At 49.1% G+C, this 27,849-nt stretch overlaps 1 protein-coding gene across 3 annotated transcripts; it reads left to right on the forward strand.

Annotated features, from left to right (window-relative positions):
* The first annotated feature begins 1,032 nt into the window (after positions 1 to 1,032).
* LOC115636988 (neuroblastoma suppressor of tumorigenicity 1) lies at positions 1,033 to 27,215 on the forward strand. Of its 3 annotated transcripts, none has more exons than XM_030537775.1 (4): positions 1,033 to 1,053; positions 21,556 to 21,750; positions 23,022 to 23,133; positions 25,006 to 27,215. In XM_030537775.1, exons 2-4 carry the CDS (start codon positions 21,581 to 21,583, stop codon positions 25,258 to 25,260), a joined length of 537 nt encoding a protein of 178 aa, XP_030393635.1. In that variant the 5' UTR covers positions 1,033 to 1,053; positions 21,556 to 21,580; the 3' UTR covers positions 25,261 to 27,215. The 3 variants fall into 3 exon arrangements, with proteins under 3 accessions (XP_030393635.1, XP_030393636.1, XP_030393637.1); XM_030537776.1 differs by lacking the exon at positions 1,033 to 1,053 and adding an exon at positions 5,470 to 6,569; XM_030537777.1 differs by lacking the exon at positions 1,033 to 1,053 and adding an exon at positions 19,670 to 19,748.
* Positions 27,216 to 27,849: the final 634 nt, after the last annotated feature.

Here is a 27,849-nt window from a genome sequence, read left to right on the forward strand (position 1 = left end):
ACACACTCCAGCTTGGTATGGTGAGGGCACCCTCCTTATACCCTTGTTCTTCTCTCTCCTTTCATCCACCTGAACTCACAATAGGAGATCCTATGCCATGGGATCTGTCTCATTTGTTTCTCTGTTAAATTGGTGCCTGTGTCTTCCACCGTGAATCCTTTCCCTGCACAGGTCTCAGATTCAGCATCCAGAGCTAATATGTTGGTGCGATCTTCCGGCTTTATTCTGAACCTAAGTTGGTGCAACTCCACTGATTTTAGTGAGCTTCCCACTCACTGCTTATTTGGATCATGATGCTGACTCCTGAAGGAAGCTAGCAGCTGTTGGAAGATAAGGCTGGCTGAATATGTGCTATGTATTTTGGTATATGGAGACTCTTCCTGCAGACATCAGGGAGTTTTGGCTGCAAAAGGAAGTTGCCTCTTGCTTTCAGCAGATAATAGCCCCTGTGCCAGAGAACCTACATTCTCAATAGATAGAGGACGTGAAAAAGGGAATATGCTATTATCTTCATTTTACAGATGGGGAATAGAGGCCCAGTGAGATTAAGTGACTTGCCCAAGGTCATGCAGGATGTCTGTAGCAGAGCCAGGATTTGAGCCCAGATAGGCTGAATCCCAAACCAGTGGATTAACCATAAGCCCATCTTTCCTTCTGTGTCCTCTCCTGGACTGGCCAAATATCTTGTATCCCCACCTCATGAAGGTCTGGTGCCCCTTAGAACATCCTGTGAGGTGGTGAGCAAAGTGCAGGTTAGTGGAGGGAGAAAAGGAGCACAACCCCAGCTGCTGAGACATCTAAGAACAATTCTTCTCTTTGCCACACCCTGCTGCCCTGGATTCTCCCTCTTCCCAGCAGGTGTTTTCCAGAGTCCCAGCCATGGGCAGGGAGCTGTAGAATCGGCATTAAAACAGATATAAGAGAAACAGTTTTATGTTTAACTTTTAATAAACTCTCTTAATTCTCATGCCCACAGCTCGTAGTCCTGTCCTGACTAGCTGGGAGCCCCTGGCGCTGCGGGTGCATGAAGCAGGCCTGGAATAGCAGCAGTGGGTAAGAAAGTGAAGCTTCTAGAGGGATATAAGCATGTGTTTCTGGCAGGTTTCCATTGCCCAGCTGTAATACCTGAGCGTGCGTTTTACAAGGCAGTGGTCCTACAGCAGTGCAAAGAGGTAACTAGAGAGGATGTGCAGGGATGCGTACACATTTGAACAAGCCTGCATGAACCAGGAGTGTCCATGGAGGAAAACAATAGGCTTAATGAATGTGACCTCACGTGGGGGTGTGAGAATCGACTGCTGTGTCTTAGGAATCAGTGTATTTTGCTGGTTGACGTTCAAAATAATCAGCATGGTCTGTCAATGGAGCATTTAGGCCACAAGAGCATAAGGGGAATGGGGAAGTGGTGAGTGAAGGGCTGCCGAGTTGAAGGAGGCACATTTGTTAATACTATTCCAGTCGATGGGTCGGATCCAATGTTTGACTAAAATCAGGGCAGACTCCTGCTGCCTTTCACAGGCGCTAGATCAGGCCCCATGTGACTATCTCCCCTTTCTGGCTTCAGTACTGAACTGCCGAGAGGAAGGGAAAACGTTGATCGAGGCATGTTCCATGAGCTAAGGCAGGCAGCCATCTTGTGGTCCCATGCAAAGCTTCTAGTATTTGTTTTTCTGACCCAGACAGCCTTAACTCCATCCTCTGTGGCAAGTTGTGCACAAATCTACAAATTTGCTGTGCTTCTCCCTTTTCTAACAGCTACAATTACTCTGCAAACCACACAACACATCCACACACCTTGCCAATAACACAATACAGTTCACATGTATCATAGTTCAAAAACTAAAAAACTCCTTAAAAACAGGTGAAGTTCCAAGTACAAATAATGCACAGGCCAAAATCACACAGACTAGTAAATACAGACTCTGTCCACTGAGGGGCAGAGTTAAGGTTGTCAGAGTGTGACTGTGGTGGCAGACGTTGGTAACTGTTGATTTGCTTGCAGTATGGATGAGTTGTGTTTGGGAGAGGGTGTATGTGAGGAGATGAGGTCTGTAGTTGGATGATTTTACTCTGGTTTTCATGGCACTGAGTTGGGTATTTGCCTTTAGGAGCCTTGATTGTTTTAATCAGAGTTTTTTGGTATCTTTGAACTAGTATTAAATCTTATCATGTTGCATGCAGTTTCAAATTTTTCAGAGCATTTTGCAATGTAAGTGCTGTTATTTTGTGTATTTGCTACCCCTCTGAATTTGGTTATGCTGCCATGTTAATGTTTGGTCAGTGCTGATTTAGAAGGAGATTTTCAAAAGCCTCTGAACCAGGGGTCGGCAGCCTTTCAGAAGTGCTGTGCCGAGTCTTCATTTATTCGCTCTAATTTAAGGTTTCGTGTGCTGGTGATACATTTTAACATTTTTAGAAGGTCTCTTTCGATAAGTCTATAATATATAACTAAACTATTGTATGTAAAGTAAATAAGGTTTTTTAAAATGATTAAGGAGCGTCATTTAAAATTAAATTAAAATGCAGAGCCCCCCGGACCGGTGGCCAGGACCCGGGCAGTGTGAGTGCCACTGAAAATCAGCTCGTGTGCTGCCTTCAGCATGTGTGCTATAGGTTGCCTACCCCTGCTAGAAAGGATTTAGAGCACTTGGGAGCTTTTGAAAATCTCCCCTATAAGATTTCATCCAGAAAATATTAAATTGCATGGGTCACAGTATGGTGCCCTATTGGGACCCCAGTTACTACAGTCCTTCTATTTGAGGTTCTAACTATTAATGCCTCTCCATAATCTTTCCACTGGAAAATTTTACATCAGTGCTATGGTATTCTTATCGATTTGGGATCTAGCCAACATTGTATGTTGACGTGGCACTATGCTGAATGCCTTACGCCAAATTTATTGTATTCCCTTTGGCTACTAAATCAGTTCTTTTGGATCGGCAGCATTTTTGTGACTGTCTCTTCTAGCATTGACTATAGGGATCTCAATCTGTCATTCTTGAGATTCTTCATGTTACTTTTATTTGAACGGCTGGCGCTCTTGTCCCATCCGGGTGCTGTCCCCCTGCTCTCCAAACACTGCAAACAGAGTGAACTATCTTAATGCTTCGTGATCCAACAGAGCAAACCAAAAACAACCCCATGTCGTTTGGGTGCATTTGGAGGAGGTGCATATGGAGCGTAAGTGACTTGCCTAAAATAACCGAGCAAGTAGATAGCACTAGTAGAGCTGGCAACAGCAGCCAGAACTCCTGCCTCCCTTTCCCCTGTGTTAACCTCAAGCCTGAACTCCGGTTACAGGGTTAGTGATAAAACAAAACTGGGCAGCAACCCAGCGACAGGCCTCATTGCAACCAACATTTTCCTAATACATCTGTACAGCTAATCATGATCCTACATGAATCATCACAGTGATGGGCATGGTGTGTAAGTACAAAGATAAGAGGGCGTTAAGATCATAGAAGACTACTCTTTACTAGGTTTAGGTTGCCAGCCCTCCAGGATTGCCCTGGAGTCTCCAGGAATTAAAGATGAACCTTTAATTAAATATTATGTCATGTGAGGAAACCTCCAGGAATTTGTCCAGGCAAAAACTGATTGTCAGACCAAGTCCATCCAAGCTGTGTGTAGGCAAAAACAGAAAGATGCTTCTTAAGCTTATTTCCCAGCAAGTACAGCTGCAGGGACTGACGTCTATTACCATCTCTGCTACCTGCTTGCTGGGTTATTTTAGGCAAGTTACTTAGTCTCTGTGTACCTCCTTTTCTCCCTATAAAAGATACGAATAGTGATAACGAGCCCCCAGTTTATCAGACTTCATTCGTTGATGTGTGTGAAGCATTTGCAGATCTCCCAGGGAAAGGTGCCTTACCAAGGCAAAGTGTTGTCATTAAATCATGTGGGTGATGAAGGGAATCACAGACATTAGCCAGAGAAAACACCTTTTTCAGATCACTGAGCGTCCGTCTATACTATAAGTGCTGGAGCTACGCCGCTGTAGCACTGTTGTGTAGCACTGTTGTGTAGACACCTCCTGTAGTGGTGGGAGGGTGTCACTGTAATAAATCCACCCCCTCACCCGAGAGGTGGTGACTAGTCACTAGAAGAATTATTTTATCGACCTAGCAGTGTCTATACGCGGGCTTAGGTCAGCTTAACAACATCTCTTAGGACAGGGGTGGCCAGCTTGAGCCTGAGAAGGAGCCAGAATTTACCAATGTACATTTTCAAAGAGCCACAATAATATGTCAGCAGCCCCCCATCAGCCCTCCCCCCCACTCCTAGTGCCTCCCACCCTCCGGCAGCCCTGACGATCAGCACTTCCCCCATTCTCCCCGATCAGCTGTTTTGTGCCATGCAGGAGGTTTGGTGGGGAGGGGAGGGGAGAGGAGAGAGGGCACAGCAGGCTCAGGGGAGGGGGCAGGAAGGGTTGGAGTGGGGGCAGGGCCTGTGGCAGAGCCAGGGGTTGAGCATTGAGCCCTCCCCCCCCCGGCACATTGGAAAGTCGGTGCCTGTAGCTCCAGCCCCGGAGTCGGTGCCTAGACAAGGAGCCGCATATTAACTTCTGAGGAGCCGCACGTGGCTCTGGAGACACAAGTTGGCCACCCCTGTCTTAGGGTGGTGAGCAGTGTAGTGAGGTCGACCTAAATTTTAGGTGGAGCCCAGGCCGGAGACTTTCCACCTGCATCGGCAAGGCCCAGTGCACAGAGAAACGACCGACCAGATCCTACTCTTGATTGTACCGTAAGAAGCCAGGGCCGTCTCATCAGCTAAACCATAAAATGGTGCCAAATACAAAGAGGTCCCTGAAGAGGCTCTCGCGATCTCATTGGAAGGGATCCCTAATGATGATGCTCCCAGAGAATTAGGACAGTAGGAATTGCCATAGTGGATCAGGTCAGCAGTGCATCTCGTCCAATATCCTGTCTTTGACAGTGGCCATCACCAGATGCCTCCAAGGGAGGTGGAATAGGCAGCTATGGAACGACCTACCTCTATAAGGGAAGTTTCTTCCTCGCCGGTGCCAGATAGAGAGGATGGTTTAAGCGGCATCAAAGCAAGGCGGTTTATACTTCTTCTAAACTTTTTTTTATTTTTAAATCCTTACTAATTAACAGCTGGATCAAGTCGACTGGATCACTAACATCCCGGACACATTGAAAAACCGGGCCCATCCGTTATCTACACCACCCTCCTCCTTAGAGAGGTCTCTTCTCCTTGCTGGAGCTAACGAGTTTGGGTGGTGGCTAGGGAGAGGAGCAGGAATAAAGGACTGGGTTGGAGTTAGCAGTCTCCAGCTGGAGGTCAGGGAAGAGCATGTTCGGAAAAGGGGGGCGGGGGTGGACAGAGGAGGTGGCTGGGGATCTCTACAAATTAAAAACAAATAGTCTGAGGTCAAATTAAAACCACCACCACACCCTCTCAGTGTTTTTTGGTGTTCAGATGATCTCTGGCCCTGTAGCTTAGCTGCAACTGGCCCCTCTCCAGGGTGAGCTGCAGAGGAGAGAGAGAGAAAGAGAAGCGTAAACCTCTAAAAAATTGGGCTGAGGGCACTTTAAATCTTTCCTGTCCCTGCTTGCTCATTCCTGTCTAGTACAATATAATCAGATCCTCTCAGAGTCAAGCCCCTTTCCTTACTGAAGGCAGCCTGGAATTGCTCTGCTTGTGTGTGTGAAACAGAGAGACAGACGGATTGTGATTTTCCTGTGCAGTGCTGCTGTCTCCATTCTGAGCCCAGGAGGGGATAGAGAGCTCTGGGCACTAGAGTGGAGTTTGCCATTTGCTGTGGGTTTTCTTGCCTTTTTGGCATTTCAACGCGGGCTTGGAGCCTTTGGGAGAAGATGCTTTGGAGGGACTGGATCCTTCTCGTCCCAGGCTGAGCTTCCCAAGCCCCATTACTTTTCTCTATTGGGTTTTGGTTTTGGCTGGGGGGTTCTGCTGCCTTTGCAGCCCAGCTCTTGCCTTTCACGCTATTGAACTGGAATGAACTGGGACTCCTCTGATTTTTTTATATTTTTTTCTTCCTGGAAAGTTTTTTTTTCGTCTCCTCCCTTCCCTACCCCCCAGTTGATTGTGAAATTCCGTTTGGATGGGCTCAAACCTTCTCTGACTGAGGTGCTCACCCAGGCTCTCAGCTGCTTGTTATTATTCATAATTCTTTTTGCTCCTTTCCTACCTGTTGGCTGGTGGTGGAGGAAGTTTCTGCACTTCTGGGTTTGCAAGGATTTTGCCCTTCTCAGTCCCTCTGGATTCCCTGCACTCCAGGATGCTGTTGCTGCTGGGGATGAGGATGTTATAAACTTCTAGAGGGGACAGATATTTTTTCTCCCCCTCGATTTCCCTATTTGGAGAGGATACAGATCTGAGGTGTTGAGCTCAGCTTGCTCCTTGGTTTTCCCCCCTCCCCTTCTCTGTGGCGATTGAGGGAAGATCCCAGTTCTTTTTAGTAGCTGTTTTGCTGGGGCAATCTGAAATTTCTGTCCTCGGAGAGTGATCTGTATCGATCTGCTGGCTTCCCTCAGAGCTCCTAGCCAAGGACCTTATGGGATTTTCCTTTAATCTACTTCATGGTAAGTAACCACCCCCTCCAAAAGCATTTTTCATCCACATAAAGTTGTGAACTGCTAGACATGGTTGCGATTGCAACACTTTTCTTTTTCTTCTCTGAATTAAATAAAAAATAAACCTGCTGCATTTTCTTCCTGATTTATCAAGACCAGATTTCTGCTGCTTCTCCCCACCCCTTCTTTCCCCAAAGTGATTCATGGCTTGAAGGATGAGAAATTGCCACAAACAGAAATCACTTACAGATGAGGAAGACTTCAGGAGATATGCTTTGAAATCATTAAAATATTTCCCCCCCCAGTCCTTCCCGCCCCCCAAAAAGTAAAGAAAAAACAAAACACCCCTCCCCATTAGAAGCAGTTTAATATTGTATCACTCGCACAATTTTGATGTGCAGATTTTCTGATCAATTTTCATATTTTTTGGATGCAGATAAGGAAGAGTTGGGGAGGGATATTTAACCAAAATCCTTAAAGTGCAGTAATTAATTGGAGTATCAGAAAAACATAATAGTTTGGGGAAAATAATGAAAGGAAATGTTCCTACTGGAAAGAAAACAATCATATGGTAAACTTACCTACAAACATTGTATTTCTGTTAATTACACGTATTGTACTGCTTTTACATATACACACGCCTGACAAATACAGCGAATACTTCTTTTAAACCCATTGAAATATAATACAAGCATTTACAAATTAATGCATATGTTATACATATACCTATTTCCCATGGTAATCGTAGCTTAATAATAATGATAATAAACATAAATTTCATATTTGATAGGTGCCTTAAATATTTATAATACTATTAATTTGTTACAGACATAATTTCCACACCTTCCATATATAATGATAGTTGTGATTTTAGTGCTATATTTCAAGGACAGAATTTGCTGTACTTTATTTTCATGTTTTATAAAAGTTGACCTAGACAACTCCATGCACTTTAACATGTTCGCTAATATATTTAGTTTAGGAGAATATCATCCTCTTAACTACATGTAGATTCTTAGCCTGTAAACACATGGCCATATGTGTAAGTTTTGCTTACATGAGTACTCTCATCAAGTTCAGTGGAATTATTTCATGTGAAAAAAAAAAATTACACACAGGTTAAGTGTTCACAGGATTGGGGCCGGATATCTTTGCTGTATAGATTCCATGCATGAAATCTTGGCCCCATTGAAGTCAACTGCAAAGCTCCTGCAGGCTTCACTGGGGCCAGCATTTCACCCTATATATTTAGACAAAGGGTTATGTATTTTGTAATGCAGTTTCCCATCTGGATGAGAGAGGTTTGCCCCAAATCTTAAAACTTCAGGATGGGAAATGGAATTCAGCTTAAATGTAGAGAATCTCACCTACTTGCAAATACCCCCAAGGAAAGGCACGGATCGGGGCTTGATCCTGTGTCGTGGAGTCCAGTCTGGTAATTTGCGATGTTGCAGGGGGCTCAGGTGAGTTAATTATGCTTCTTGAGGGCCCAGTTCTGTATTTCTTGTGCAACCAAAGCCCCGACTGAAGTCGATGAAACTTTTGGGTGCACAAGAAATGCCGGATTGGGCCCAGAACCATCCTCCTTTTAAATCAGAACCTGAAACTTGCACATTTCTGGGGCCTGTTCCTGCTCCTTTTGAAGTAAGTTTACAGAACTTCCAGTGATTTCAATTGGGGCAGCATCAGGCCCCTAAAGTCTCTCAATCCCAAGATCCAGGGGTCCAGTTCTGCAAGGTGTTAAGCACCTCCCATGAGGTGCTGAGTGCTCCCAGTTCCCAGTGAAGTCACTGGGAGGGGAAAGTGCTTGAACTAATGCAGGATCGGGCCCTTTATCCTATATTCACTTGTTAGGTTGTGATTCTTCCGGGGGTTGAGTCCAGTGGGATTTATACACAGCAGCTGGGACTAGGAGCTAGTCCTTCTGGACTTTCCATTAGCACTGCTGCTAATTGCTGTTTGCCATCTTCCGCAGACCTTGGATTCTCTACCTTACCAGCTCAGTGGAGACTGGCTTTTAGTGTTAGAATTAGTCTGGGACTGACCCTCTGGCGGTGTAAATCAGATACACTGACTTCAAAAGAGCTCCAATTATTTACACCAGCTGCAGATCATGGGCCTGATCTTGTTGGAACAAAATCCCCCTTGAAATCATTTGGAATTTGGCCTTGGGAAAGACTGTGGGATCGGGCCCTTGATTTGGCTGCGTTCTAACGTGTGTCTTTAGCCTTTTCCTCATGTGTGAGGAGAAATCTCTCGCTCCGATGGCTGTGGCAGTAAGACGACTTGCTCAGCTTGGAAGACATTTACATTTTGGTTTTCTCCCCATCTCACTGTAGTCAATAGGCCCAATCTGGCGGATAGGGAGTGGGGAGAGTTTTGCCTGAGTCACAACTGTGGGATCAGGCCTCAAGGCCTTTTTTGGTAACACTTGAAAATTCCACTCAGGCTGAGATGCTCGGGCTGCTAATTTACCTTGGGAATTCTATAGAAATCCCCAGGCCTTCATACCAATGCCAAGTATTTTTTATAACCAGTACCAGGGATATTACAATGAATACCAAATCATTGTACCTAATGCTAATGCTGCTGCTTCAGTGTCACCGGCATTTCCCACAGCTGAAAAGGGAAGTAACAAAGAAATCTTGGCCCCACTGAAGTCAATGGGAATTTTGCTGTTCGCTTCGGTGAAGTCAGGCTATTGCCCTGGTTGTTGGGAAGGGATGAATGATCTTGAGACTTTGAAAGGTCCAGACCTTTAGCCCCAAATTCCTTCCTCTGTCAACTCCTTCCCCTCCTCCCTGCAGCTCGGAGCTGATCCTGAGAGAACCCACCATGAGTGAGCAGCAGGTGTTCAGTGTCTAGTTGAATCAATCCTTTATATAAGTTCTGTAATAAATGACTGACCCAGCTAAAGGCATCTGTACTCTGCATCAGAGACCACGTCCGTCTCTAACTTGAAAATGGCTTTTAACTGTGTCTGTTTCATTTAAAAAAAAAATCCCAGTGCAGTTATTTACTTATTTTTTTTAAAAAGGGTGTGATGGAATTCCAGTTGTGCTTGTTTAGAGCGTGACTACGTTGTGCCAGATTCCAGTCTCAGTTACCCCAGTGCAAATCTGGAGTAACTCGCTCCAGATTTCCGAGGTTGTAACTGACAGTAGAACTGGGCCAGGTGAGGAGTGAAAATCCCAACTGTTAGCTAGAGGGATGTCTCTGATGTCCTGTTACAAATCAAGCTCTAGCATGAAAGCAAATTAATTTCAAGAGCATTCCTGAAAGTGGTTTGGATTGTACCCCCAGCTCTCCTGAAAGCTGCTGTCAGTGTGGCACAGACGAGAGGGGGCTGTAACTTCAGTAAGGACGGCATGATGAGAAATGCTACCACAGGGTGCAACTCTGTGAGCTTTCTGCTAAGCAGGTGCTTTGTGGAGACACAATAGGGTAATTGATGCATTGTTGGTGAGCAAGCCTTGGATTAAGGATTCAAGGGGAAAGGAATTTGCTTGGAGTGGTCAGTGGAGTCGCAGCTCTGGAATATGGGGGATAATAATATGTACCCGCCTTTGCAAAGTGCTTTGCTATTTGGGCATCTAATAGTGTTCCTCTGACAATCCCAGCCAACCCCAAAATGTAGCGCCAGCTTCAGCCTTCATTCTTCACTTTGCAGCAGCGAGGGTTTGAATTGTTCCTTGGGAAAACGAGTCTCTCTGATCAAGGTGAAAATACAAGAGGAAGTTAGCACTGATTCGGGTCTATATGTGTGAGCTAGGCCTTTGCCACGCTCCAGCTGAAACGATGCTAGCAGCTGTGTTTAAAAATGCCCGTTGCTTCCCAGTGTAGAAACCTATAAAGCTGCGTAAAGAGGTTTAGGGTTTCGCACCATGCTGTGGACTAAACCCCTCTATAAAGGCTCTGTAGCAGGCATTACATGCATTCCTGTCCACATCGTTAATGCACCCTGATGCTACCAAACCCGGCTCCCAACCTCCGCTGTTGCCAGCATGGTGTTTGAGGCAGTAACAAATACATTTTCTATGCCTCGATCGCAAGGTCTCGCCTCACTTCCATTGAAGTCAGTGGTAGCAGGATTACCACAATCGTTTCCTAGGACAACAGAGCTCTCTTAATGGAACAGGTGTTGGAAGAAGAAAAAATCTCAGAGATGGGAGAGGAGGAAAAAAAAAATTTGTCACAGGTTGATACGATTTACTGACTTTGATCATATTTAGTTTGAAAGAAAATTAGAAATTAAAATGAATTATGAATGGTTTGTGTTTACTACAAATTGTATATGGCACCCTTCACACTCTGGTAGGCAGCTACTTGTGCGTTTCCCACCATCTGCCTGTTAGAGTCTGATCCAAAGCCTATTCCGGTCAATAGAAGTCTTTTTCCAATAATTTCACCGGGCTTCAGAGCTGTTTTCTGCAGATGCATGAAGCTAGTTGATCAAGTGCTCAGCAGATGCAATGGGGGGCCAGGTTTTCAAGAGCCACACGATGTATTGAGCTCTTCTGAAAATCCGGCCAAAGTGTGAGTGCTGAGCTTTTTCTGAAAATTCTACCTAGAATACACCTTTTTCCTCCATATCTGCTTTATTGCTATGAACTTCCCAAGCTCTTGTGGGTGGGAATGAATATGTTAAGGAAACTTGCAGAGGGAAAACACTTAGACTCGTCTGGGTTCCAGAGGCTTCCAACCAGCTCCAAAATGAGAAACAACACAACACCCATCCTGTTTCAAAGATTATTTTGGAGGGTTAATTTTTTTTTTTTTTTGAAAGAAATAGACCTTCCTCAAGTTAGATTTTTTTTAATTTCCTTCCAATCTTCTGCAGTTCAGTAGAGCAAGACCATAGCTCCCAGCTCAAATTGGATTTCTGTGCTGGGTTAAGCACTTGTCTGTCTTGCTACCCCTGAGAGTTATTTCAAGACATTTCATGTATAACCCTCTCCCCTGTCTATTTCATTGTGACATTTATCAAGTTAATTGGAGGCTTGCAAAAACAAGTGTGGGATCGGCAAGAATTGGTCTCCTAAAAACTTTCACAGTTTGCATTTTTCTGTGACAGAGTTCAAAAAGTAAAAAATTAACTAAGTTTTAGTGAAAAGCAAATTCTTTTAAATTAAAAAAATGCAAATTTTCAAGTAAATTCCACTGGTTTACATTTTTATTTAAAGTATTAGAAAAGCTTTCAGTTTTGTCAGCTTTCATTGAAAAATGTTGTATGCTCAAAATGGTGTGAAACTTACCCCTTGTATTGTCTGGGTAAGTAAATGAATATTATTTGAGTTGGGATTTTTTAAAGTGCAGCTCTTTGTAATCACCAGGAAGCACTGCATGAATAAAGTCCCTTATTTAAGAGGAGCCATACTCTTGAGCTTTCTGAAGCATATACGTGTTTCTTCCAATTGTTAACAGGCCAGATTTTCCAAAAAATTTGCTTCTGTTTAGGTACCGAAGTAAGTGATCAGATTTTCAAACAGCGCCGAGTGTTGGGTGTGGAGCTCTTTCAAAAATCTGGCCATAAATGTCCCAAGAGGAGTCAGTGCAATCTGATGGGTACTGAGCACTTGTAAATCTGGTACCGGGCTCCTTGGAAAGATCCCTCCCTAGGAGGAAAGTGTGGGTAACTTTTCCTATATATAAAAATGATTGACAAATATAGTGTGTTAGTGACCTGGAGTGGCTAATCAATTGTGGAAACAGAACAGAATTTTATTTTTAAATGGCGCAGTTGGTAGAAAGTCCTTCCTATAACGGGGTGATAATCAACTAAGGCCTCGGGTTGATTGGTTCTGTTTTGTGAAGAGAGTAATGCTTTTAAAAGGATTCATAGGAGTAATCCCATTCAAATCAACATGAACGCAGACGGCTTGGGTGAGTAAGGGTTTGCAGGATCAGGCCCTTTAGATTTTAACGCACATTTGCTAAATACATTTAAGCTGTTGCCAGCCATGAGACCTGGCACTTTGTGGTGCTGTGAGCTGCAGAGCAGACTTGACTCTCACTGAAGGCAGGGGGAACTGAGGGCACTCAGCCCCTGGCATGATTGGACTTCCCCACGGACAGAGTCTTCATTAAGTAATGTTTATAAAGCCCAAGTGTTTGTTAGGCACCCAGAATCCCAGAATGCCAGGTGTGTCCGTGTCCACGTGTGGCCTTATTCACAACTCGCCTGTGTCCCTGTTTTTATATATTTAGCAAAATCACAAGTGTTTGAATAAGATAAACAGATATAAATAGATTTTATCGCAAACTGTTCTGCCCACCTGCTAGGGTGTCTGATATTTTTGGTGTAAAATTCCCTATGGAAAAAGAGGGTAAAAACTTAATGAGATCTTTTCATTTTCCACAAGTGTTTGATTTCCAGATGGCTTGGAACAGCTGCTGGCTGGGGGGTGGGAATGCAGCCTCGTTGGTCATTCCACTGGTCAGCTCTCAGCCGATGTTAGGGCCCTCGTTGTCCCATATGCTTCCATGGGTGGAGGGGATGCTGCTGGGGGAGGGGAGAATTGCCTCCTTGGCACTGTCATCCTGCTTTCTTGAGGTCCCTGCAGGGATCTCAGAGAGCATCTCCTCCCCTCTCATCCTACACCCCTGAGGCACTGAATATCTGGGCTTAAGTTACTGATGCTTGAAGTACAGTTGGTTTGGGCTCCATGCCCGTAAACCTTCAGTGAGGGGAATTCTGCAAAGGGTGCTTGGAAGTTGCCAGCCTGGCTCCTGAGGGCGCTGCCAGGTGAGGTCAGAGGAGCAGCATGAAGCTGTGGGTGGGGTAGTCCCACATCGTTATGGCCATCACCTGGCTGTGACCCCCTCAGGAGCCGGATAACATGGTGTCCACATCTGCCGGGGAGGTTTTGATGTGAAACATTCCCTGCGCCCAGGACTTTCTCTGTAGCGTGTGCAGCTTACACTAGCCTGGGGAGCAGAAGACCAGTTCTGCTTCTCTCCGCTCCATGCAGAGCTTTGGGCCCAGACCAGACTAGTATCCTCCCAGATTGGTTTACCCAGGCAGACTGCAACCTGGCCCGAGTAACGCAGCTTTTCCTTTCTGGGTGTGCTGATGTGATGTGAGTGTCTAGCTCTGGTGGACTCCCATGTACCCAACCCACTCTCCAGAGCACGCCCAAGACTTCAGCACCCATCTGCAGGCATGCCGGGTCCCATCTACAGCATGCTGCAAAATAGGATTGTGCTTCAGCTGGCTCAGAGGGCGAATGTGCTGTAACATGCTCTCTTGACGTGGAGGTGTTTGTAGATGGCACCTAAGCTGCGTTAACCCACTGACTGAGAGGCCAGTTTTCAAACCTGAGCATTCAGATCTGCTCTTAGATGCCAAGATGAGCAGTTGGGCAATTGAATCCCGATGTGATCCCTGAAGGGGGTGCCTTCGGTTAGCTGCCAACAGTTGAATATTTCACACTTCATGTGAATGTTAAATGCTGAATTTAGACTAGTAGGGATGAGTTAGTGGCTAGAGCAGGAAACCAGGAGTCAGGAATTCTGGGTCCTTTTTCCAGTTCTGCCATTGGCCCAGCTTTGGGGTATATCTGTTAGGCCTTAAAAGTGTCAGCGCAAGAGCGCACGTGCGCAGATCTCCAAATTTGCAGGTGCCCAGAAGTTCATGAACACTTCCAAAAAGGTTGACCTTATGACTTTCTGCCTCAGTTTCCCCATCTGTCTAATGACTTGAATTTCCTGGGGTAGTGAAACTGAGCTAACCTGTGTAACTTTTGAGCTCCTCCAATGAAAGCTGCTGTAATACTATAGTTCACTGAGATTTAGTAACGTGTTTGTCTTATAAAGCTACTCCAGCCAACATTTTCAGAAGAGGCCGTAGACTTCAGGTGCATCGGTTTTGGATGCCAGTTTGAGACACCTGGAGCCTGATTTTCGGAGATGCTGAGTCCCCGCATTTCCCATTGACTTCAACTGGAGTGATGAGTGCTCAGCAACTCTGGTAACTGGGCTCAAGTTTGGCATCCAAAATCACTTCTGAAAATTTTACCCTCACTCATCCTCAGCCCTCTGCTGTCAGCCAGTGTTTTATTGCCTGAAAGTTTAGGAGTCGTCACTGAAATTGTCTCTGTTTTCCACGGAGAATTCAAACGTGCAAACTTCAGTTTCACCTTCTGCATCTGCTCGTGGGTAAGGGAACCACAGGTGAACAAACACTCACCATTGTCAGGCACAAAAGGGAAGCAACCATGAGGGCAGAAGGTTAATGGACAAAAATGCCAAGAAAAGTGTGCTCTAATTCTCTAATTCTAGCTCCCACCTCCCTTCAGATTTGTTTGCTTATAACTTTGCCACTCTCCTTTCCTTTGGGCTGATCCTGAAAGTGCTTCATCGCCGCGGTGATTTGATCCCATCTTTGTTAGCTGGAAAGAGTGAGCGATCGCGGTTCAGCCGCTTGTGTGCAGGAAAGGCTGGAGGGTCAGAAATGCACTCTCCCTAACCCCACTAAGGTCTGATCGGGAATTTGAGTCACAGCTGGAGGTTAGAAAGACCCCACATGTTCAACCACATTACATGTATGTGGCTAGAGGCTGCCTTAAGGCACTGCCTTATGTTTGGGGGGTCAGTGAGGTCATGTTGCAGAGGGAACCCCCAAATGCACTCGGGGCAACAGCAGCTCCTCCACTCCGGCTCCATTGGGTGATGCGTGGGATGGGGCCAGTGTTCCAGCAGGATCCCACTGCTCTTTGGGGAGGCTAGTTTGGGGAAGGTGGGGAGGGAAGGAGGGAATCGTGAGCATTCACGAGAGAATGTGCCGTTGCTAAACATGCCTCTTGCAATGAATGGAAGCCATTGTAATATTCCCTGTGAGTCTATGGAATAATAACAGCAATGACTCGCCTGTTGTGCCATTCGTGCCACCTGGACGTGCTCCTCTTCGGTCTCTGTATCGGTGCCGTTCTCACTCTGTGGGATTGGGCTGCTGGATGGAAAGTGACAATGTTGTTACAGGACAATCAGGAGTGAAAGCTGCTTTCGGTCCTTTCGTCATGAGAATGCAGCTGTGATTGTGCTGAGCGGCTGCTGGAGTCTTTAGGCCAGGATGCGCTAGGATCAGACGTCTGCTTGTTGGATGACTCTTCCCCTGTAACTCTTTGGGAAAGGATTAGGGAGTTGGGTTGTAATTGAGTAAATGCGGTTTTCTCTGGTTTCAGCATGCTGTGCCAGGTTAACTGACTGTGCCTTCTGGCCTGCTTGGTAGATTGGGGGTGAAATATAGTGGATGCCAGAGGTATTGCTTAATACAGCATCTTCCTGCTTGAAAGATGCCCTTTGGAATTTTTCTCAATTATGGGCTCGCATCTGATCCTGCAGGGAGTGGCCTGCTGCTATGGATTTCGGTGGAGTTACTCATTTGCAACTGAATGAGTGAGGTCAGATTCTGGCCCCAAAAGGCGAAGCAATGTGCTGGATTTGGGGGTCTGCGTTGCCGAAGCGACTGCAAAGGACAGAGACTGGTCCAGGGGGGAAGTGGAGATTGTGGGGCCCTGAAGAGAGGGAGGAGGGGGAGCCTTCACAGTCTCTGAGAGCATTGCTGGAACCGAGCTGATCTTTCTGCTTGAAAAAGGTTTGCCTCGGAGGAAAAAATGTGGCCCTGTGTGGAGAGGAGAAAGAATCCCTGTGTGCGGGGAAGCACCGTCTCGCTCTCTGGCAGACCGGGGGTCAGCACTGCTAGGAATATGCTTGTTTCTTCAGGGGCTGGAACATGTAATTTAGCTTGTCACGGAGGAATGTGCTCAATGTCTTTATTTAATAAGGAGATTGTTAACCTGCTGCGGTGCCTCGTCTTCCTTCCTCTCCACCCCTCCAGGCCCAGGCTAAGAAGGAACACGGCGCTTTTGTCTCCCAGCCGGTGGCTGCCGTCGGATGAGTGGGTTTAGTGGCAGCTCTGTTCGCATGACTGGCTTGAGCTATACCAGATGCAGACATGCCACAATTACATGTTGGGCTGGTTTTCAGCCCCAGCTCTAGTCCCTAACTCCCGCATGTAGGATATTTTCCTACACATTAGAGTCAGCCCCAGTGCTCACTGGAAGCTTGGGACTGGGGCCTCAGCTGCATGCCTAACAAATTAAAACACCATGGGAACGTGGCCCATTCAAGGGCAAAGGGTTTGATGCTCTTGCCAGTGAATCAATGGGATTTGAGGGCGCTTTGCACCATCCAGAATTGGGCCCTTGATCTGGGCAAGGAAAACTCTTGTAGAGAATCCCCCTGCTAGCTGACTAGGCCTCTCCAAATGAGACTGTTTGCTGTGCTGTTAGGGGCCCCGGGTGGAGAATGTATCCCTCCCTGTACAGGGAAGGACTGGACTGCAACACATGCTAAAGTGCTTCCCTGAATGCGGGCTGGGGTCTGTGCACTGGCTCAGCAGGAGTGCTGCTCATCTGTCACTCAGTCCCTGGGTGAGGCAGGAGCCCAGGTGCTGTGGAATTATCCTGGACACCCCTGGTGATGGAGCTGTGATGACAGACAGGTTCCTATCTGCAGCAGAAGTATCATTTCACAGAACCCTGCCCTCCCCCAGGCCTCAAGTGCTGACAGAGCTCGCTGCCTCACCGCAGGGCAGGCTGGGACTGGCTTCTGGCCGCAGAGGAGCCTGAGAAGCCTTCTGTGGAAAGAAGGAATTGCTTTTCTCTTTGGAATATCTAAGCAAGCGCCACGCCAACCCCAGAGAAAATATTAACACCCCCTTGGGGAGCTGCGTGCTGCATTTCAGGTCTCCCAGGAGCCCCGATTCTGCAATCAGATCTGCACAGGCAGATCCATAAGCCTGCGTAGAATTCCCGCCCTCCCACCAACTCTTCTTAAATGTCAGTGGAAGCTGTGAAAAGGCTAGATCCCCGTCACATCTCACCCTGATCCTGCAAACTCTTACATAAGGAGCTCCATTGACAACACTGGGATAACGCATGTCGATGAAGGCTGCTGTTGTGTGTGTGTGGGTTGTAGAGACAGGTCTGCACGGCCGGAGCTGCGTTTTAAGCATGACGTATCAGCGCAATGAGAAAACAATGATGTTTTTTACATCAAGGCTAGCACAGTAAATAAATGAAACTCTTCATCAATTTCAGCCTAAGGGCTGATTGCCCAAGGTGCTGAGCACCCCTTCAGAGAGGCTGAGAGATGACAGCGTTCAGACTGCCCACCTCTTGATGTCTTTGGATCAAGACTGGGTGCCTTGCCAGGAGATAAACTCTAGTCAAGTTATTGGGCTCAATACAGCGGTAATTGGGTGAAAGCCTATGGCTTATGTTATGTTATACAGAAGGCCAGATCAGATGTTCTAAGGGTCCCTTAAAATGTATGAATCTGTGAGTCACAGGAGCTGCTAAATAAGATGATCGTATTTTATAGACAACATCTGGGGACTCTCTAATCTGGTACATTTCACCCTGCAGAGTTGCCTGCAGATTATCTGAATGACAAGAGGAGGGGCAGAAGGTTGGGACTCTCTTATCCAGAGCCTCCTCTGATCCTGGGATGTAATTTCTTTTGAGTTCCCAGCAAATATGCTTCCAGCAAAGCTTTTAGGGCTGGATCCATGTAAATCAGCGGGATTCTTTCCGTTGGTTTCCATGTGGGTTTTGGATCAGGCACTGGATAAATAGATGGAAATAACAAATCAAATGCTTCTAACTAGTATTTTAAGTAGTCCAAATGTCTGACTCCAGCCACAACTTCATCCAAACCCTCTGAAGGGAAAAAAAAAAAAAAATCTCTTATTTCCATGAAGCCTGCTTTTCCCCAGTGATCGGGGTATTAATAGCTGGAACTTTTTGGTCCTGGCCTCTCTCTCTTCATATATTCTGTGTTTCTGGCCTAGAAGGAAAAATTGTATGTCTGGAGGCAAGTAACATTTGATGCTGATCAGTGTAGCAGGGTAATTTTGTACCTCCACCCTAAATAAATCCTCCAATTCACAGACTGAGTCCCAGTCCTCGTGGTTAATGCAAATCGAAAACCTCACTCCACTCATTACTAGATTTGAATGGCTCCATAAAAACAAATTATAGAGATTGGTCATTTCCCTGGCTTCCTTGCATGCAGCCTGAGGTTTCCTAACCCCACTACCTGGTGTTGCCCTGCAGCGACGCCTGCTGGAGAAGTCTGGAAATGAAGCTGGAGGGGGTTCAAGACTGTGATTTCGGAGTCCCTAGCTTGTGCCTTTAGCTCTTTGCATCGAGTGAACTGGTTGCATCTTGTTTCTGAGCTAATGGAGGAAGCCATGGAAAGAGGGTTTGTTAACAGTGACTGTAGTTTGTCTTTTAATGGAGGTAGCAGGAACTGGGGAAAGCCCCCCCCAATCTAAATACCCATTTTACAACTTTCAACCCCTTTGGAGCAGGGAAGAGACAAACTCTGCTCCCCTGATGGGGCAACGGGGAAGAACCTCTGGGAATGGAAACATGTGGAGTTCCAGAGCCTGCATGCAAGGAAACCTGATCGTGTATGGAAGGCGTCTCTCGATAGCGAGAGATCTCTTTGCTCCTCAGCGGAAGGCCGCTGTCTGTAAGCAGAAAACAGCCACGCTTACACAGTAATTCACTGTGTGCTTTCTGATCTAGAGGCGATGAATTCCTGGTCCTGATGCTGCAGCTCTCGGAGGACTGTGCTGTTGGCATATGTGGCCCTGGGCTGTAATAAGAAGCATTTGCAGCCCTAAAGGACAGTTACACTAGGCTCTGGTCTGCTGCTTAGGTGCTGCTCACTGCCTGCAGGGCTACTCTTAGCGTGAGGAAACTGAGAGGTTTCTTCGCTTCTAACTTCTGAGCTCACTGCTCCCTGGCAACGAATGACCATGGGCGATTTCCTCGCTGGCCCTGAATAGAAAACACACGGACTGATGCACTGCACACTTACCCCAACTGAGAGCTGCAGGAGGGGTCAGAGAAGTGGCCTGACTAGCCCCAGAGGGAGGGGAGCGAAACAGTCACAGGATAATTAATATTGCCCGACAGCTGGAGACCACAGAGAACGGGATGTTGTCATGAATATTAACTAGGAAGAAGGCTGTGGGGGAGGGAGGTTTACAATGCAAGGGCTTAGTCTCTAGACCAAGGCCTGGACAGCGGCTCAACCTCTTCGTGTGATGATTTTTTGTCTTATTTGGGCACATTATGAGCAGCGATGGAAGGATTAAGATAGCTGCTGGCACAGGTAGGCATCAGCTGCTGGCCCTGAGTCGGTCTGTCACTGAATGGGCAGAGGGTTATGGTGGGCAATGTGATGAGGTGATGGAATAGTGTCCTCTCCAGCAGGTCCCTTGGTCAACCCAAAGGTAAAGGGTTCTGAGAGCACAGGGCACCCTGCTCAGTGGTTTACAGGAGAGACCCTCATCTCCCGAGCTCTGCTGCTGCCAGACAGACTCAGCCTTGAAAGCTTTGGGCCCATTCAGATCGGGACGTGATGGTTCAGGCCCATCTGTACCTACTGGGCTTTCCTCTGGTTCCTTCCACCTGGATTTCAAGGCAGTTTTGTAACCCAAATGAATAAACCCTCCAAAGACTATGGTGAGGTGGCGAGGGGTGCGTGCGTGCGTGTGTGTGTGTGTACACTGAAGCATAGTGCCCAGTGAATTTGTTACCCCACAGTATGTTGGTGGCAGAGCTGGGAACAGATCTGTGGTCTCCTAACGCTAAGATATCTGCTCTCACCAGTAGGCTGCAGTCCCTCTGGAGAGTAAGCTACTTCTTTTCCTGGATGAAAGAGCTTGGTGCAAGGTAACACGTGTAACCAGGGACTAGTGACTGTGGATTCAAGCCCTTCCAGAAAGGTGTGGTTTGGCCCAGCGCCTTCAGTGTAGGGTCCAGGTGGTAACTGACCTCAGTCCCTTTCATCAGTCCCACATGGGAGCCGTTCAGGAGAAACTTGGTTGGAGGTTCTGTTCCTGCAGGATGTCTTAGCTCTGATGTGTTGAGCTCCCTTCTGCACCTATTTCTGCTCAGGCTGGTTAGGGGTGGCAGAGAGCTCTGGTGTGCAAACAGGGCCAGGTCTGCAAGCGCTCAGAACTCTCCACTGCCTGAGGGGCCATGCCTGCTGGCTCTGGTTGCTAGCCCAGTTCTCATGGCAATGTGTGGAGCATGTGTGCAACCAGAGAGGTGATGCACTAGATACAACCCCCCGTCTTCCCTAGGCGATGGTTGAATCTCTGATTTCCTCACTATGCTCGCCAGGGTCTAGAAGGTGTTTCTGGCCTCCCAGACTGCCAGCTGCTGAGAGAAGGGGCACCCTCTCATCCCAACCCCTTCCATGCCACCCAGCCCCACTCTGCGCAGTGGGGGACCTGGTCATGCTTAACAAGTCCCTGTGCCCACAGCAGGACAAGACGGTAGGACTGTGCCAAGTACCAGGATGCACCAGGTGCCAGGGGGAGGGAGAGATGGTTGGAAAGGGGTTTGGCCTCTCCACTAGCAGATTTTGCTGTGGAGCAGACAGAGCTGGAGTAGGGTGGTGGTGGTGCATTTTCAGGACAGTAGGTGGTTGGAAGAGGTGCTTGGCTTCCATTACTGTGGTCCATCCTATCCTCCACCACACATTATGGCACCTGGGCTTGGTCCCCCATAAAGCCCAAGGGAATGATTCACCCAGGCCCCCTCCCATCAGGAGCAACCCCCAGCATCTGCCCTGCCATTCACCCCTGTCCCTCTAAGCCGGCTTGTGATGGATAAATGCCTGGCTTGCAGAGAGGCCAGTAGTGCAGAGGAAGGATGGACCAGACTCCTGCACTTACAGCATCATATAGGGCCTGATTTATAGGGCACGAGGGATCGGCGAGTGCTCACCATCTGGTTCGTAATCTGAGGCAGGGCCCACAGGAACCTAGGCAAACAGATATGAACATGCTCCTTCCTCCCAGGGGGCTTGTGGGGGTTAGTGCAAGAAGGCTCCTCGGGTGATGTGACATCTGAAGGAGGGGACGGGGCTCACTTTCCCACTTGCTCAAGCTTTGCTCTCTGGATTCTAGTTCTAGGGTTTCGGTGGAGCTGGCCATGATGTTCCGGTTCCTGGTGGCTGCCCTCTTCCCGGCTGTGATCCTGGCTGCGCCACCGCCCATTAACAAACTGGCCCTTTTCCCGGACAAGAGCGCGTGGTGCGAGGCGAAGAACATCACCCAGATTGTGGGGCACAGCGGCTGCGAGTCTAAGTCCATCCAGAACAGGTATGGGGGGGAGCAGGCTGCAGTGCAGCCCAGGGCTTCTCTAGATGTACCTTGTTTCCTTCACTCTTCAGGTTGGTGACTTTGCCTGATGCAGATAGGGTGACCAGACAGCAAATGTGAAAAATTGGGGGTAATAGGAGCCTATATAAGAGAAAGACCCAAAAATCGGGACTGTCCTTATAAAATTGGGACATCTAGTCACCCTAGATGCAGACTCCTTGCTAAGGGAGAAGATTTTGCCCAAATAGAGTCAATTGCAGGATCAGGGCCCTAGTTAGCACCATCTGTACTTAGCAACACGGGGCTGTTGTATGGAATCGATGGGTCAGGTGGCAGAACCAGAATTAGGAGGAGGTTCCTAGAACAGGTTGTTACCACGTGCCAAGCTGGAGTCAGAGGAAGACACTGACGGAAAGGTGCACTCGAGCCCTCATTTCCCCCTTAAGAGACTTAGAGTGCAGGGTGACTCTTTTGCGAGTGACTTCAAGCTGTAGTCACCCTGGTGATGTCCTCTCCTGGGAGAGTCCAGGAGCAATGCCACAGCTCCTGGGTCCTGCTCTGTTCACTGACATCAGGAGACCATAACGAACTGGCTTTTGTGTGTACACCACTGCCCTCTACTGGATGGCTTTGGAATGGCTCAGCTGTGTCATTGGCCCTGTATTGCAATTGGTTTTTCCCAGGTGGCAAGCTGGGCTCTTGATGCATGAGAATCTGAGTTCTTCCCCCGACATCCCAAGTGGCTGTGGTGTGCTCTCAGTGTTTATTGCAATGCAGCTTTATCTTGTTAAACTGCTGGGGCACTCTGTGGCCTCCTTGAGTCAACATGCAGCCCATATGTGTCCCAGTATATGAAAGCCAAGGCAAGGATTCCTCCTTCCTCTCCCCACCACTTCCATCCAAGTCCTTCAGCCCCACCTCGGCTTCTCTGGCCCATCGGATGCTGGCTTACTGTAGGACATGCGGGGAGCTTCTCATGGGGAAGAGGAGAAGGATGCTGCATTGAGACGCTTCCTCCTTCATCACTGCAAGAGGCAACTGGAGCAGCTCTGAGCTGCTGCAGAGAGAAGCCCTGGCTCTTTCCTCTCTAGCCACCTATCTCCAGCCTGTCCTGGTAGAAGACCATGATCCTGCTGCCTCCCTCGCCTCCCGCAAGCACTGCCTGCTACCAGAGCCCTAGGCAGGGAGCGTCTCGTGCATGGTTTGCATCAAGCTCCCAGTCCCACCTAACGCTCAGCTTCACGGGCTTTACTCCTGCCTTTTCTTCACAGGGCCTGCTTGGGACAGTGCTTCAGCTACAGTGTCCCCAACACCTTCCCTCAGTCTACAGAGTCCCTGGTGCACTGTGACTCCTGCATGCCCGCCCAGTCCATGTGGGAAATCGTGAGTAACACCTCCTATTCTATGCCCTGTTCATATCTGGGGATGGCTGGCTTTACAGTTCGAGTGCAGGCCTGGGAATTGAGAGACCCGGATTCTAGTCCTGCCTGCTTTTGTGCCTCAGTTTCCTCACCTGTGTCATGGGCATAGGGTGACTTGTTGATGCCTCTGAAGTGCCCTGTGATCCTCAGATGGAAAGTGCTAGTCAAGGCAAGTCTATTTCTATGAATAATAATACTAATAAATACATAAATGTTTGCTGAGCCATCCCCCCGTGACTCCATGCATTATTCATTTCTGCTCTCACGCTCACATGCCCTGTCTTCTGATTGCTCCCTTTGTCTCCGTCTCCCACTCGTGGCTTTGTGCCTTCTTCCATGCCTGAAACAGCCTCCCACGTCCCATCTGCCAGTCACCCGCCACTCTCCTCGCCAGCAATGTCTCTGCACCCTCGCACGCCCCAAGCCTCGCCCCATTTCGCCGTGTGAGCCTGGGAACAATGCGGGTTTGAGACCCTGCCTTCAGTGCTGGTTCAGTGACGCCCCCAGTGCTATGTGAATCGCTACATTCGTACGTAGGGCTCTGAAGCCAGCTGGTGCTAGGAGTCAGGAGAACTAGGGTCTGTCCTGAGCTCTGCTGCTGGCTCACTGGGCACCTTTGGGGCAGGTGACTTGGGGCAAAACTTTCCTAAGCCGCCTCTGATTCTGGATGCCCAGCTAATGGGTGGCATTTGCAAGGGCCAGCCAAGTTTCTTTTTATACCTCTACCCCGATATAACGCGGTCCTCAGGAGATAAAAAATCTCATTGCGTTATAGGTGAGACCATGTTATATCAAACTTGCTTTGCCCTCCTCAGTTTCCTGACCATCCCCTCCAGAGACCCCCATCCCTAATCACCCCCATGACCCCACCCCCTATCCAACCCCCTTGCCCCCGACTGCTCCGACTCCTAGCCACCCCCCCCCCCGACAGGCACTCCCTGGCAGTGGCAGGAAGCGTAGCAGCCCGGCCCCAGCCCACTCCACTCTGCTAGCTCCCAGCCGCAGCGCTCTGCTTCCTGCTGCTGGTGAGTGTGGGGGAGTTGGGGAAAGGACGCACCCCGCACTCCCCTGTGGCGGGAAGTGGAGCGCTGCGACTGGGAGCTGGCGGAGTGGAGCGGGCTGGGGCCGGGCTGCTCCGCTTCCCACTGCTGAGGAGTGCGGGGGGATCCCTTCCCCCAAGTCCCTCCCTCGAGCGACATGGCTGGGGCTGGGGCGAGGGAAGCAGAGCGGGCTGTTCCTGGCCCCCTGCTAATCCTCTGGGCCAGTCTGGGACTGTGGGGCCCCCAAAAGTGCCCTCCCACAGCTCCTGCCCCCCACACCCTGAGGGGGAGCCCTTGCCCGCCCCCAAGACCCTCTGCCCCCCTTGGCCCCGGCCTCGCCCTGTACCCTTAACATGCCGCTCAAAGCAGCGTGTCAGAGCTTTACTGCCTTGTATGCGAACCCGCCTTATATCAGGGTAGAGGTGTATTTGATATTTCTATCGCAGTAGTGCCTGGCTGGGGACTCGCTGTGCCAGGAGCTGTACAGATGCAATCCCCTCCCCCTTCCGTTGGCCAACATCAGGGATTGAACCTCCAGAGCTGAAAGTCTCTCCAGTTTGAGGCTCAGAGCTATAACAGACGTGCATCCTCTGAATGTGGGACGCTGACCACTGGGTTATGCAAACTTCTAGGAAATGAGGGTCCCTGCCCATAAGAGGTTCCAGTTGGACAGGGGCAGAGTGGGCTCCGAGCTGTGTGCCCCACCCTGCCCTGCCATGCAGCAGGCTGGGGGTATGTGTTGGAGGGGAAGGGGACTATCTCCCACTCAGTCCCCTCCTCTTCCTCTGATCAAGGTGACACTGGATTGCCCGGGCAACGCCGAGATCCCCCGAGTCGACAAGCTGGTGGAGAAGATCCTCCGCTGCAGCTGCCAGGCCTGCGGGAAGGAGCCGAGCCACGAGGGAGCGCTGTTCAACGTCTACCTGAACGCAGAGGAGAACCTGCCCGCCGAGGGCCCCAACCCCCATCACTACATGCACCACCAGCAGGAGGCAGAAGAAACTCCCATCTCCAACCGCCACCGCGAGGAGGAGGGGGGCGAGGAGTGACCCACACCCTCCAGGACTGTCCTTCCAGCCTGCAGTGCGGACAGGGGGTGGTGCACGGGGGAGGGGGTGGGGCTGCGGGGTGATTACCTGTCTACTAACTACCCATCATGCTTTGCTCTTAGCGGCGCTGTGGGGTGGGCAAGAACGTCCGAGGCGCAGACGGGGCTTGGGCTGAGACGTGGGGATGGGAGCGCGGGGGGATCTGAGCAAACCTACTTGCACATCATAGTGATAATATATTGTCGGGGGTGGGAGGTCAGGGGCAGCAGCCGGAAGGGGCAGGACGGGACCCCTCGGGGACTGAGGGTGGCACAGGCTGGCTCTGCAGGGTTTGGAACCGGGCTTCGGAGCCTCTTATGCCTTCTCTTCCTTCTCTGTAGTTTTAATGGACTCTCGCTGGGAGACCAGCCTCTCTGCTCCACCCCCTGCTGCTCTCCTGGGATGTCTGTGAGGGTGAGCGATCTCCCGCATCCTCCTGGGAGTGGGGCAGCCCCCCAGCCTCCTGGGAGTGTAGGGCTGCCCTCTCTGCTGCCCCTAGGGATGGGTGCTGTAGAGAGACTGCAAAACGAGGGGATAGGAAGATCTTTTCTTCTCCTTACCCAGAGGAACTCATGATTGAAACTGCACCCAGCTCTGGGTTCAGGCAGGTCTTGGTTCTTGATTTGCCCCAAATGTGACTCCAGGAGGGAAATGGGGGAGCCTAAAAAGGGTTTTATCCCCAGTGCTGGTTATCCGCGGGACGGAGATGGTGTGTGCTGGGCATGCCGAGCGCTGAGGGTGAAAGGAGATGCACGTGCATGCTGGGGCCTGGGACAGGAATGACACGGTGGCCTATGGGGGCCAGGAGGGCTGGTGGAAAGGAGTGGAGGGTCTAGGGACTCTGCATTTCTCCAGCACTCCCATGCTCTGTATTCTTTGGCTCCTATTGGTCTTGGCCCAGAAAACAGGGTGTTTCCAGTTGCTCATGTCCCTGGGTTTATTGATGGACCCTGGCACTCCCTCCTGTCCCTCGTCCTCTGGAGTGGGTCAAGGAGAAGCAAAGCAAGGGGCAGGAGGGACTCTCCTTGCTCGCTGCCTAGTCTGAGTCCACTGCAAACCTGGCGTGCACCCAGCCGAGAAGGAAGAGCTCCCTTGGGGGAAGGCAGGGGAGGGTCAGGGGACTTGGGGGAGGCCACTGTCACTCAGAGGAGTGGAGAATCCAGGCAGCACTGGCATCTCCACAACTTGGGAAGGGTCAGTGACTGGGAGATATTCAGCCACTCAGAGTGGGAGCTGGATGCTCACTAGCCTGAGTTGCTGTTTGTTCACTTCCCAGGGGCCAGCCAGAACTGGGGCTCAAGACCTAATGCTTTACAAGTGGACCCAGAAATCTTCCTTCCTCTCCCTACCCCGCCGCCCAGCCAAACCTCCTGCCATATTTGCGTCTGTTCCCAATGGTTTTATAAGGCACTGCTGGGCGTAGAGGGGCCTCTCTCTGCTCTGTCTGGCACCTGAAAGGGAGGCTCTTCTGGGAGGGAGTCAGGGTGCACAGTGAGCCCTGGGGATCCTCCCTCAGTACAGAGCTCGGTTGAGCCAGCGACAGATTGGGTGGCGTCCCTCTACCAGGGAGTCTGGGGCACGTGTCATAGACTCTTCTCCAATCTGCCCCTCCTGCCTCGGCTTCTCTGCAGCACTTTAACAGATAGTGGCGGGAGGGGGTGAGTTGATCTCCTTGGTGGGAATGGAACTTAGCGGGAAATTGCTCCTTATCTCCCCTTCAGGCTGCCGGGTATTGGGGAGACGTTTGGTTGGGGACCTGAGGGCCAGCCCTGCCTGTCTCGCTAACCGCCTTCGCTCTGTTGTATAAAGCTGATCTCTTTGTTGCTTTTCTGACAAAAGCTTCCAGAGCTTGTCATCAATATATTTTTCCTTTTGACGGGATTTTTTTTTCTTAAATAAATAAGTTTTAACTTCCATGCCTCATCATTTCGTGGTTCTTCGGCAACGGAGCCGAATGCAAACCTACTGATGCTGGGCCTGAACTGGGTTTATTCCAAGCAAAGCTAGGGCAGAATGGAAGCTGGGACTGGAGGGCCTGGGACGTCTTTGAATTTCTGCTACACTTAACCTATTCAGGGGAACTGTTTAAAAATAATTCCTCAGTTTATTAACTTCTGCCCCTTAAAGCCACCATTACACAGTGATCCAGTGCTGCTGCCCAGGAATAGAAACAGCCAACAACCCCCTGTCCCTGAGACTGGGGAGAGCAGGAAGAGTCACTGGCACAGCTGGTATATTTGGTGTCCAATAACATTCTCTGGAGTAACAAGTGCAGGGACCATCTCTCTGCAGAAAACTGAGTGGTTATAACTATGTTACCACTAGGTGGAACCCTTGATCCAAAGAGAATATCCACGAAATCAAGAAAAGTTTCTGGGCCTCTTACCTGGATGAGCCTCAGGGCATGTTTGAAGTTCTTCTTCCAGGTTTAAGAAAGGAGGAATCCAGGAGGTTTGGGTTAAAATGAGTGGGATAGTCTCAAAGGACTCCTGTTCCTAAGGGTTTAACTACTTGGGGGTGCCGATCCTGTTTGGAGCTGGGTTCCTCCTC

Source organism: Gopherus evgoodei, chromosome 18 (genome assembly GCF_007399415.2).
Source record: "Gopherus evgoodei ecotype Sinaloan lineage chromosome 18, rGopEvg1_v1.p, whole genome shotgun sequence".
NCBI lineage: Eukaryota > Metazoa > Chordata > Testudines > Testudinidae > Gopherus > Gopherus evgoodei.

Excerpts from the sequence above, each read along its gene's own strand:
- LOC115636988 (XM_030537775.1), top strand. The coding sequence starts at position 21,581 with ATGATGTTCCGGTTCCTGGTGGCTGCCCTCTTCCCGGCTGTGATCCTG. Across the intron at positions 21,751-23,021 it reads TCTAAGTCCATCCAGAACAG|GGCCTGCTTGGGACAGTGCT; the intron begins GTATGGGGGGGA and ends TTTTCTTCACAG. Across the intron at positions 23,134-25,005 it reads CCCAGTCCATGTGGGAAATC|GTGACACTGGATTGCCCGGG; the intron begins GTGAGTAACACC and ends CCTCTGATCAAG.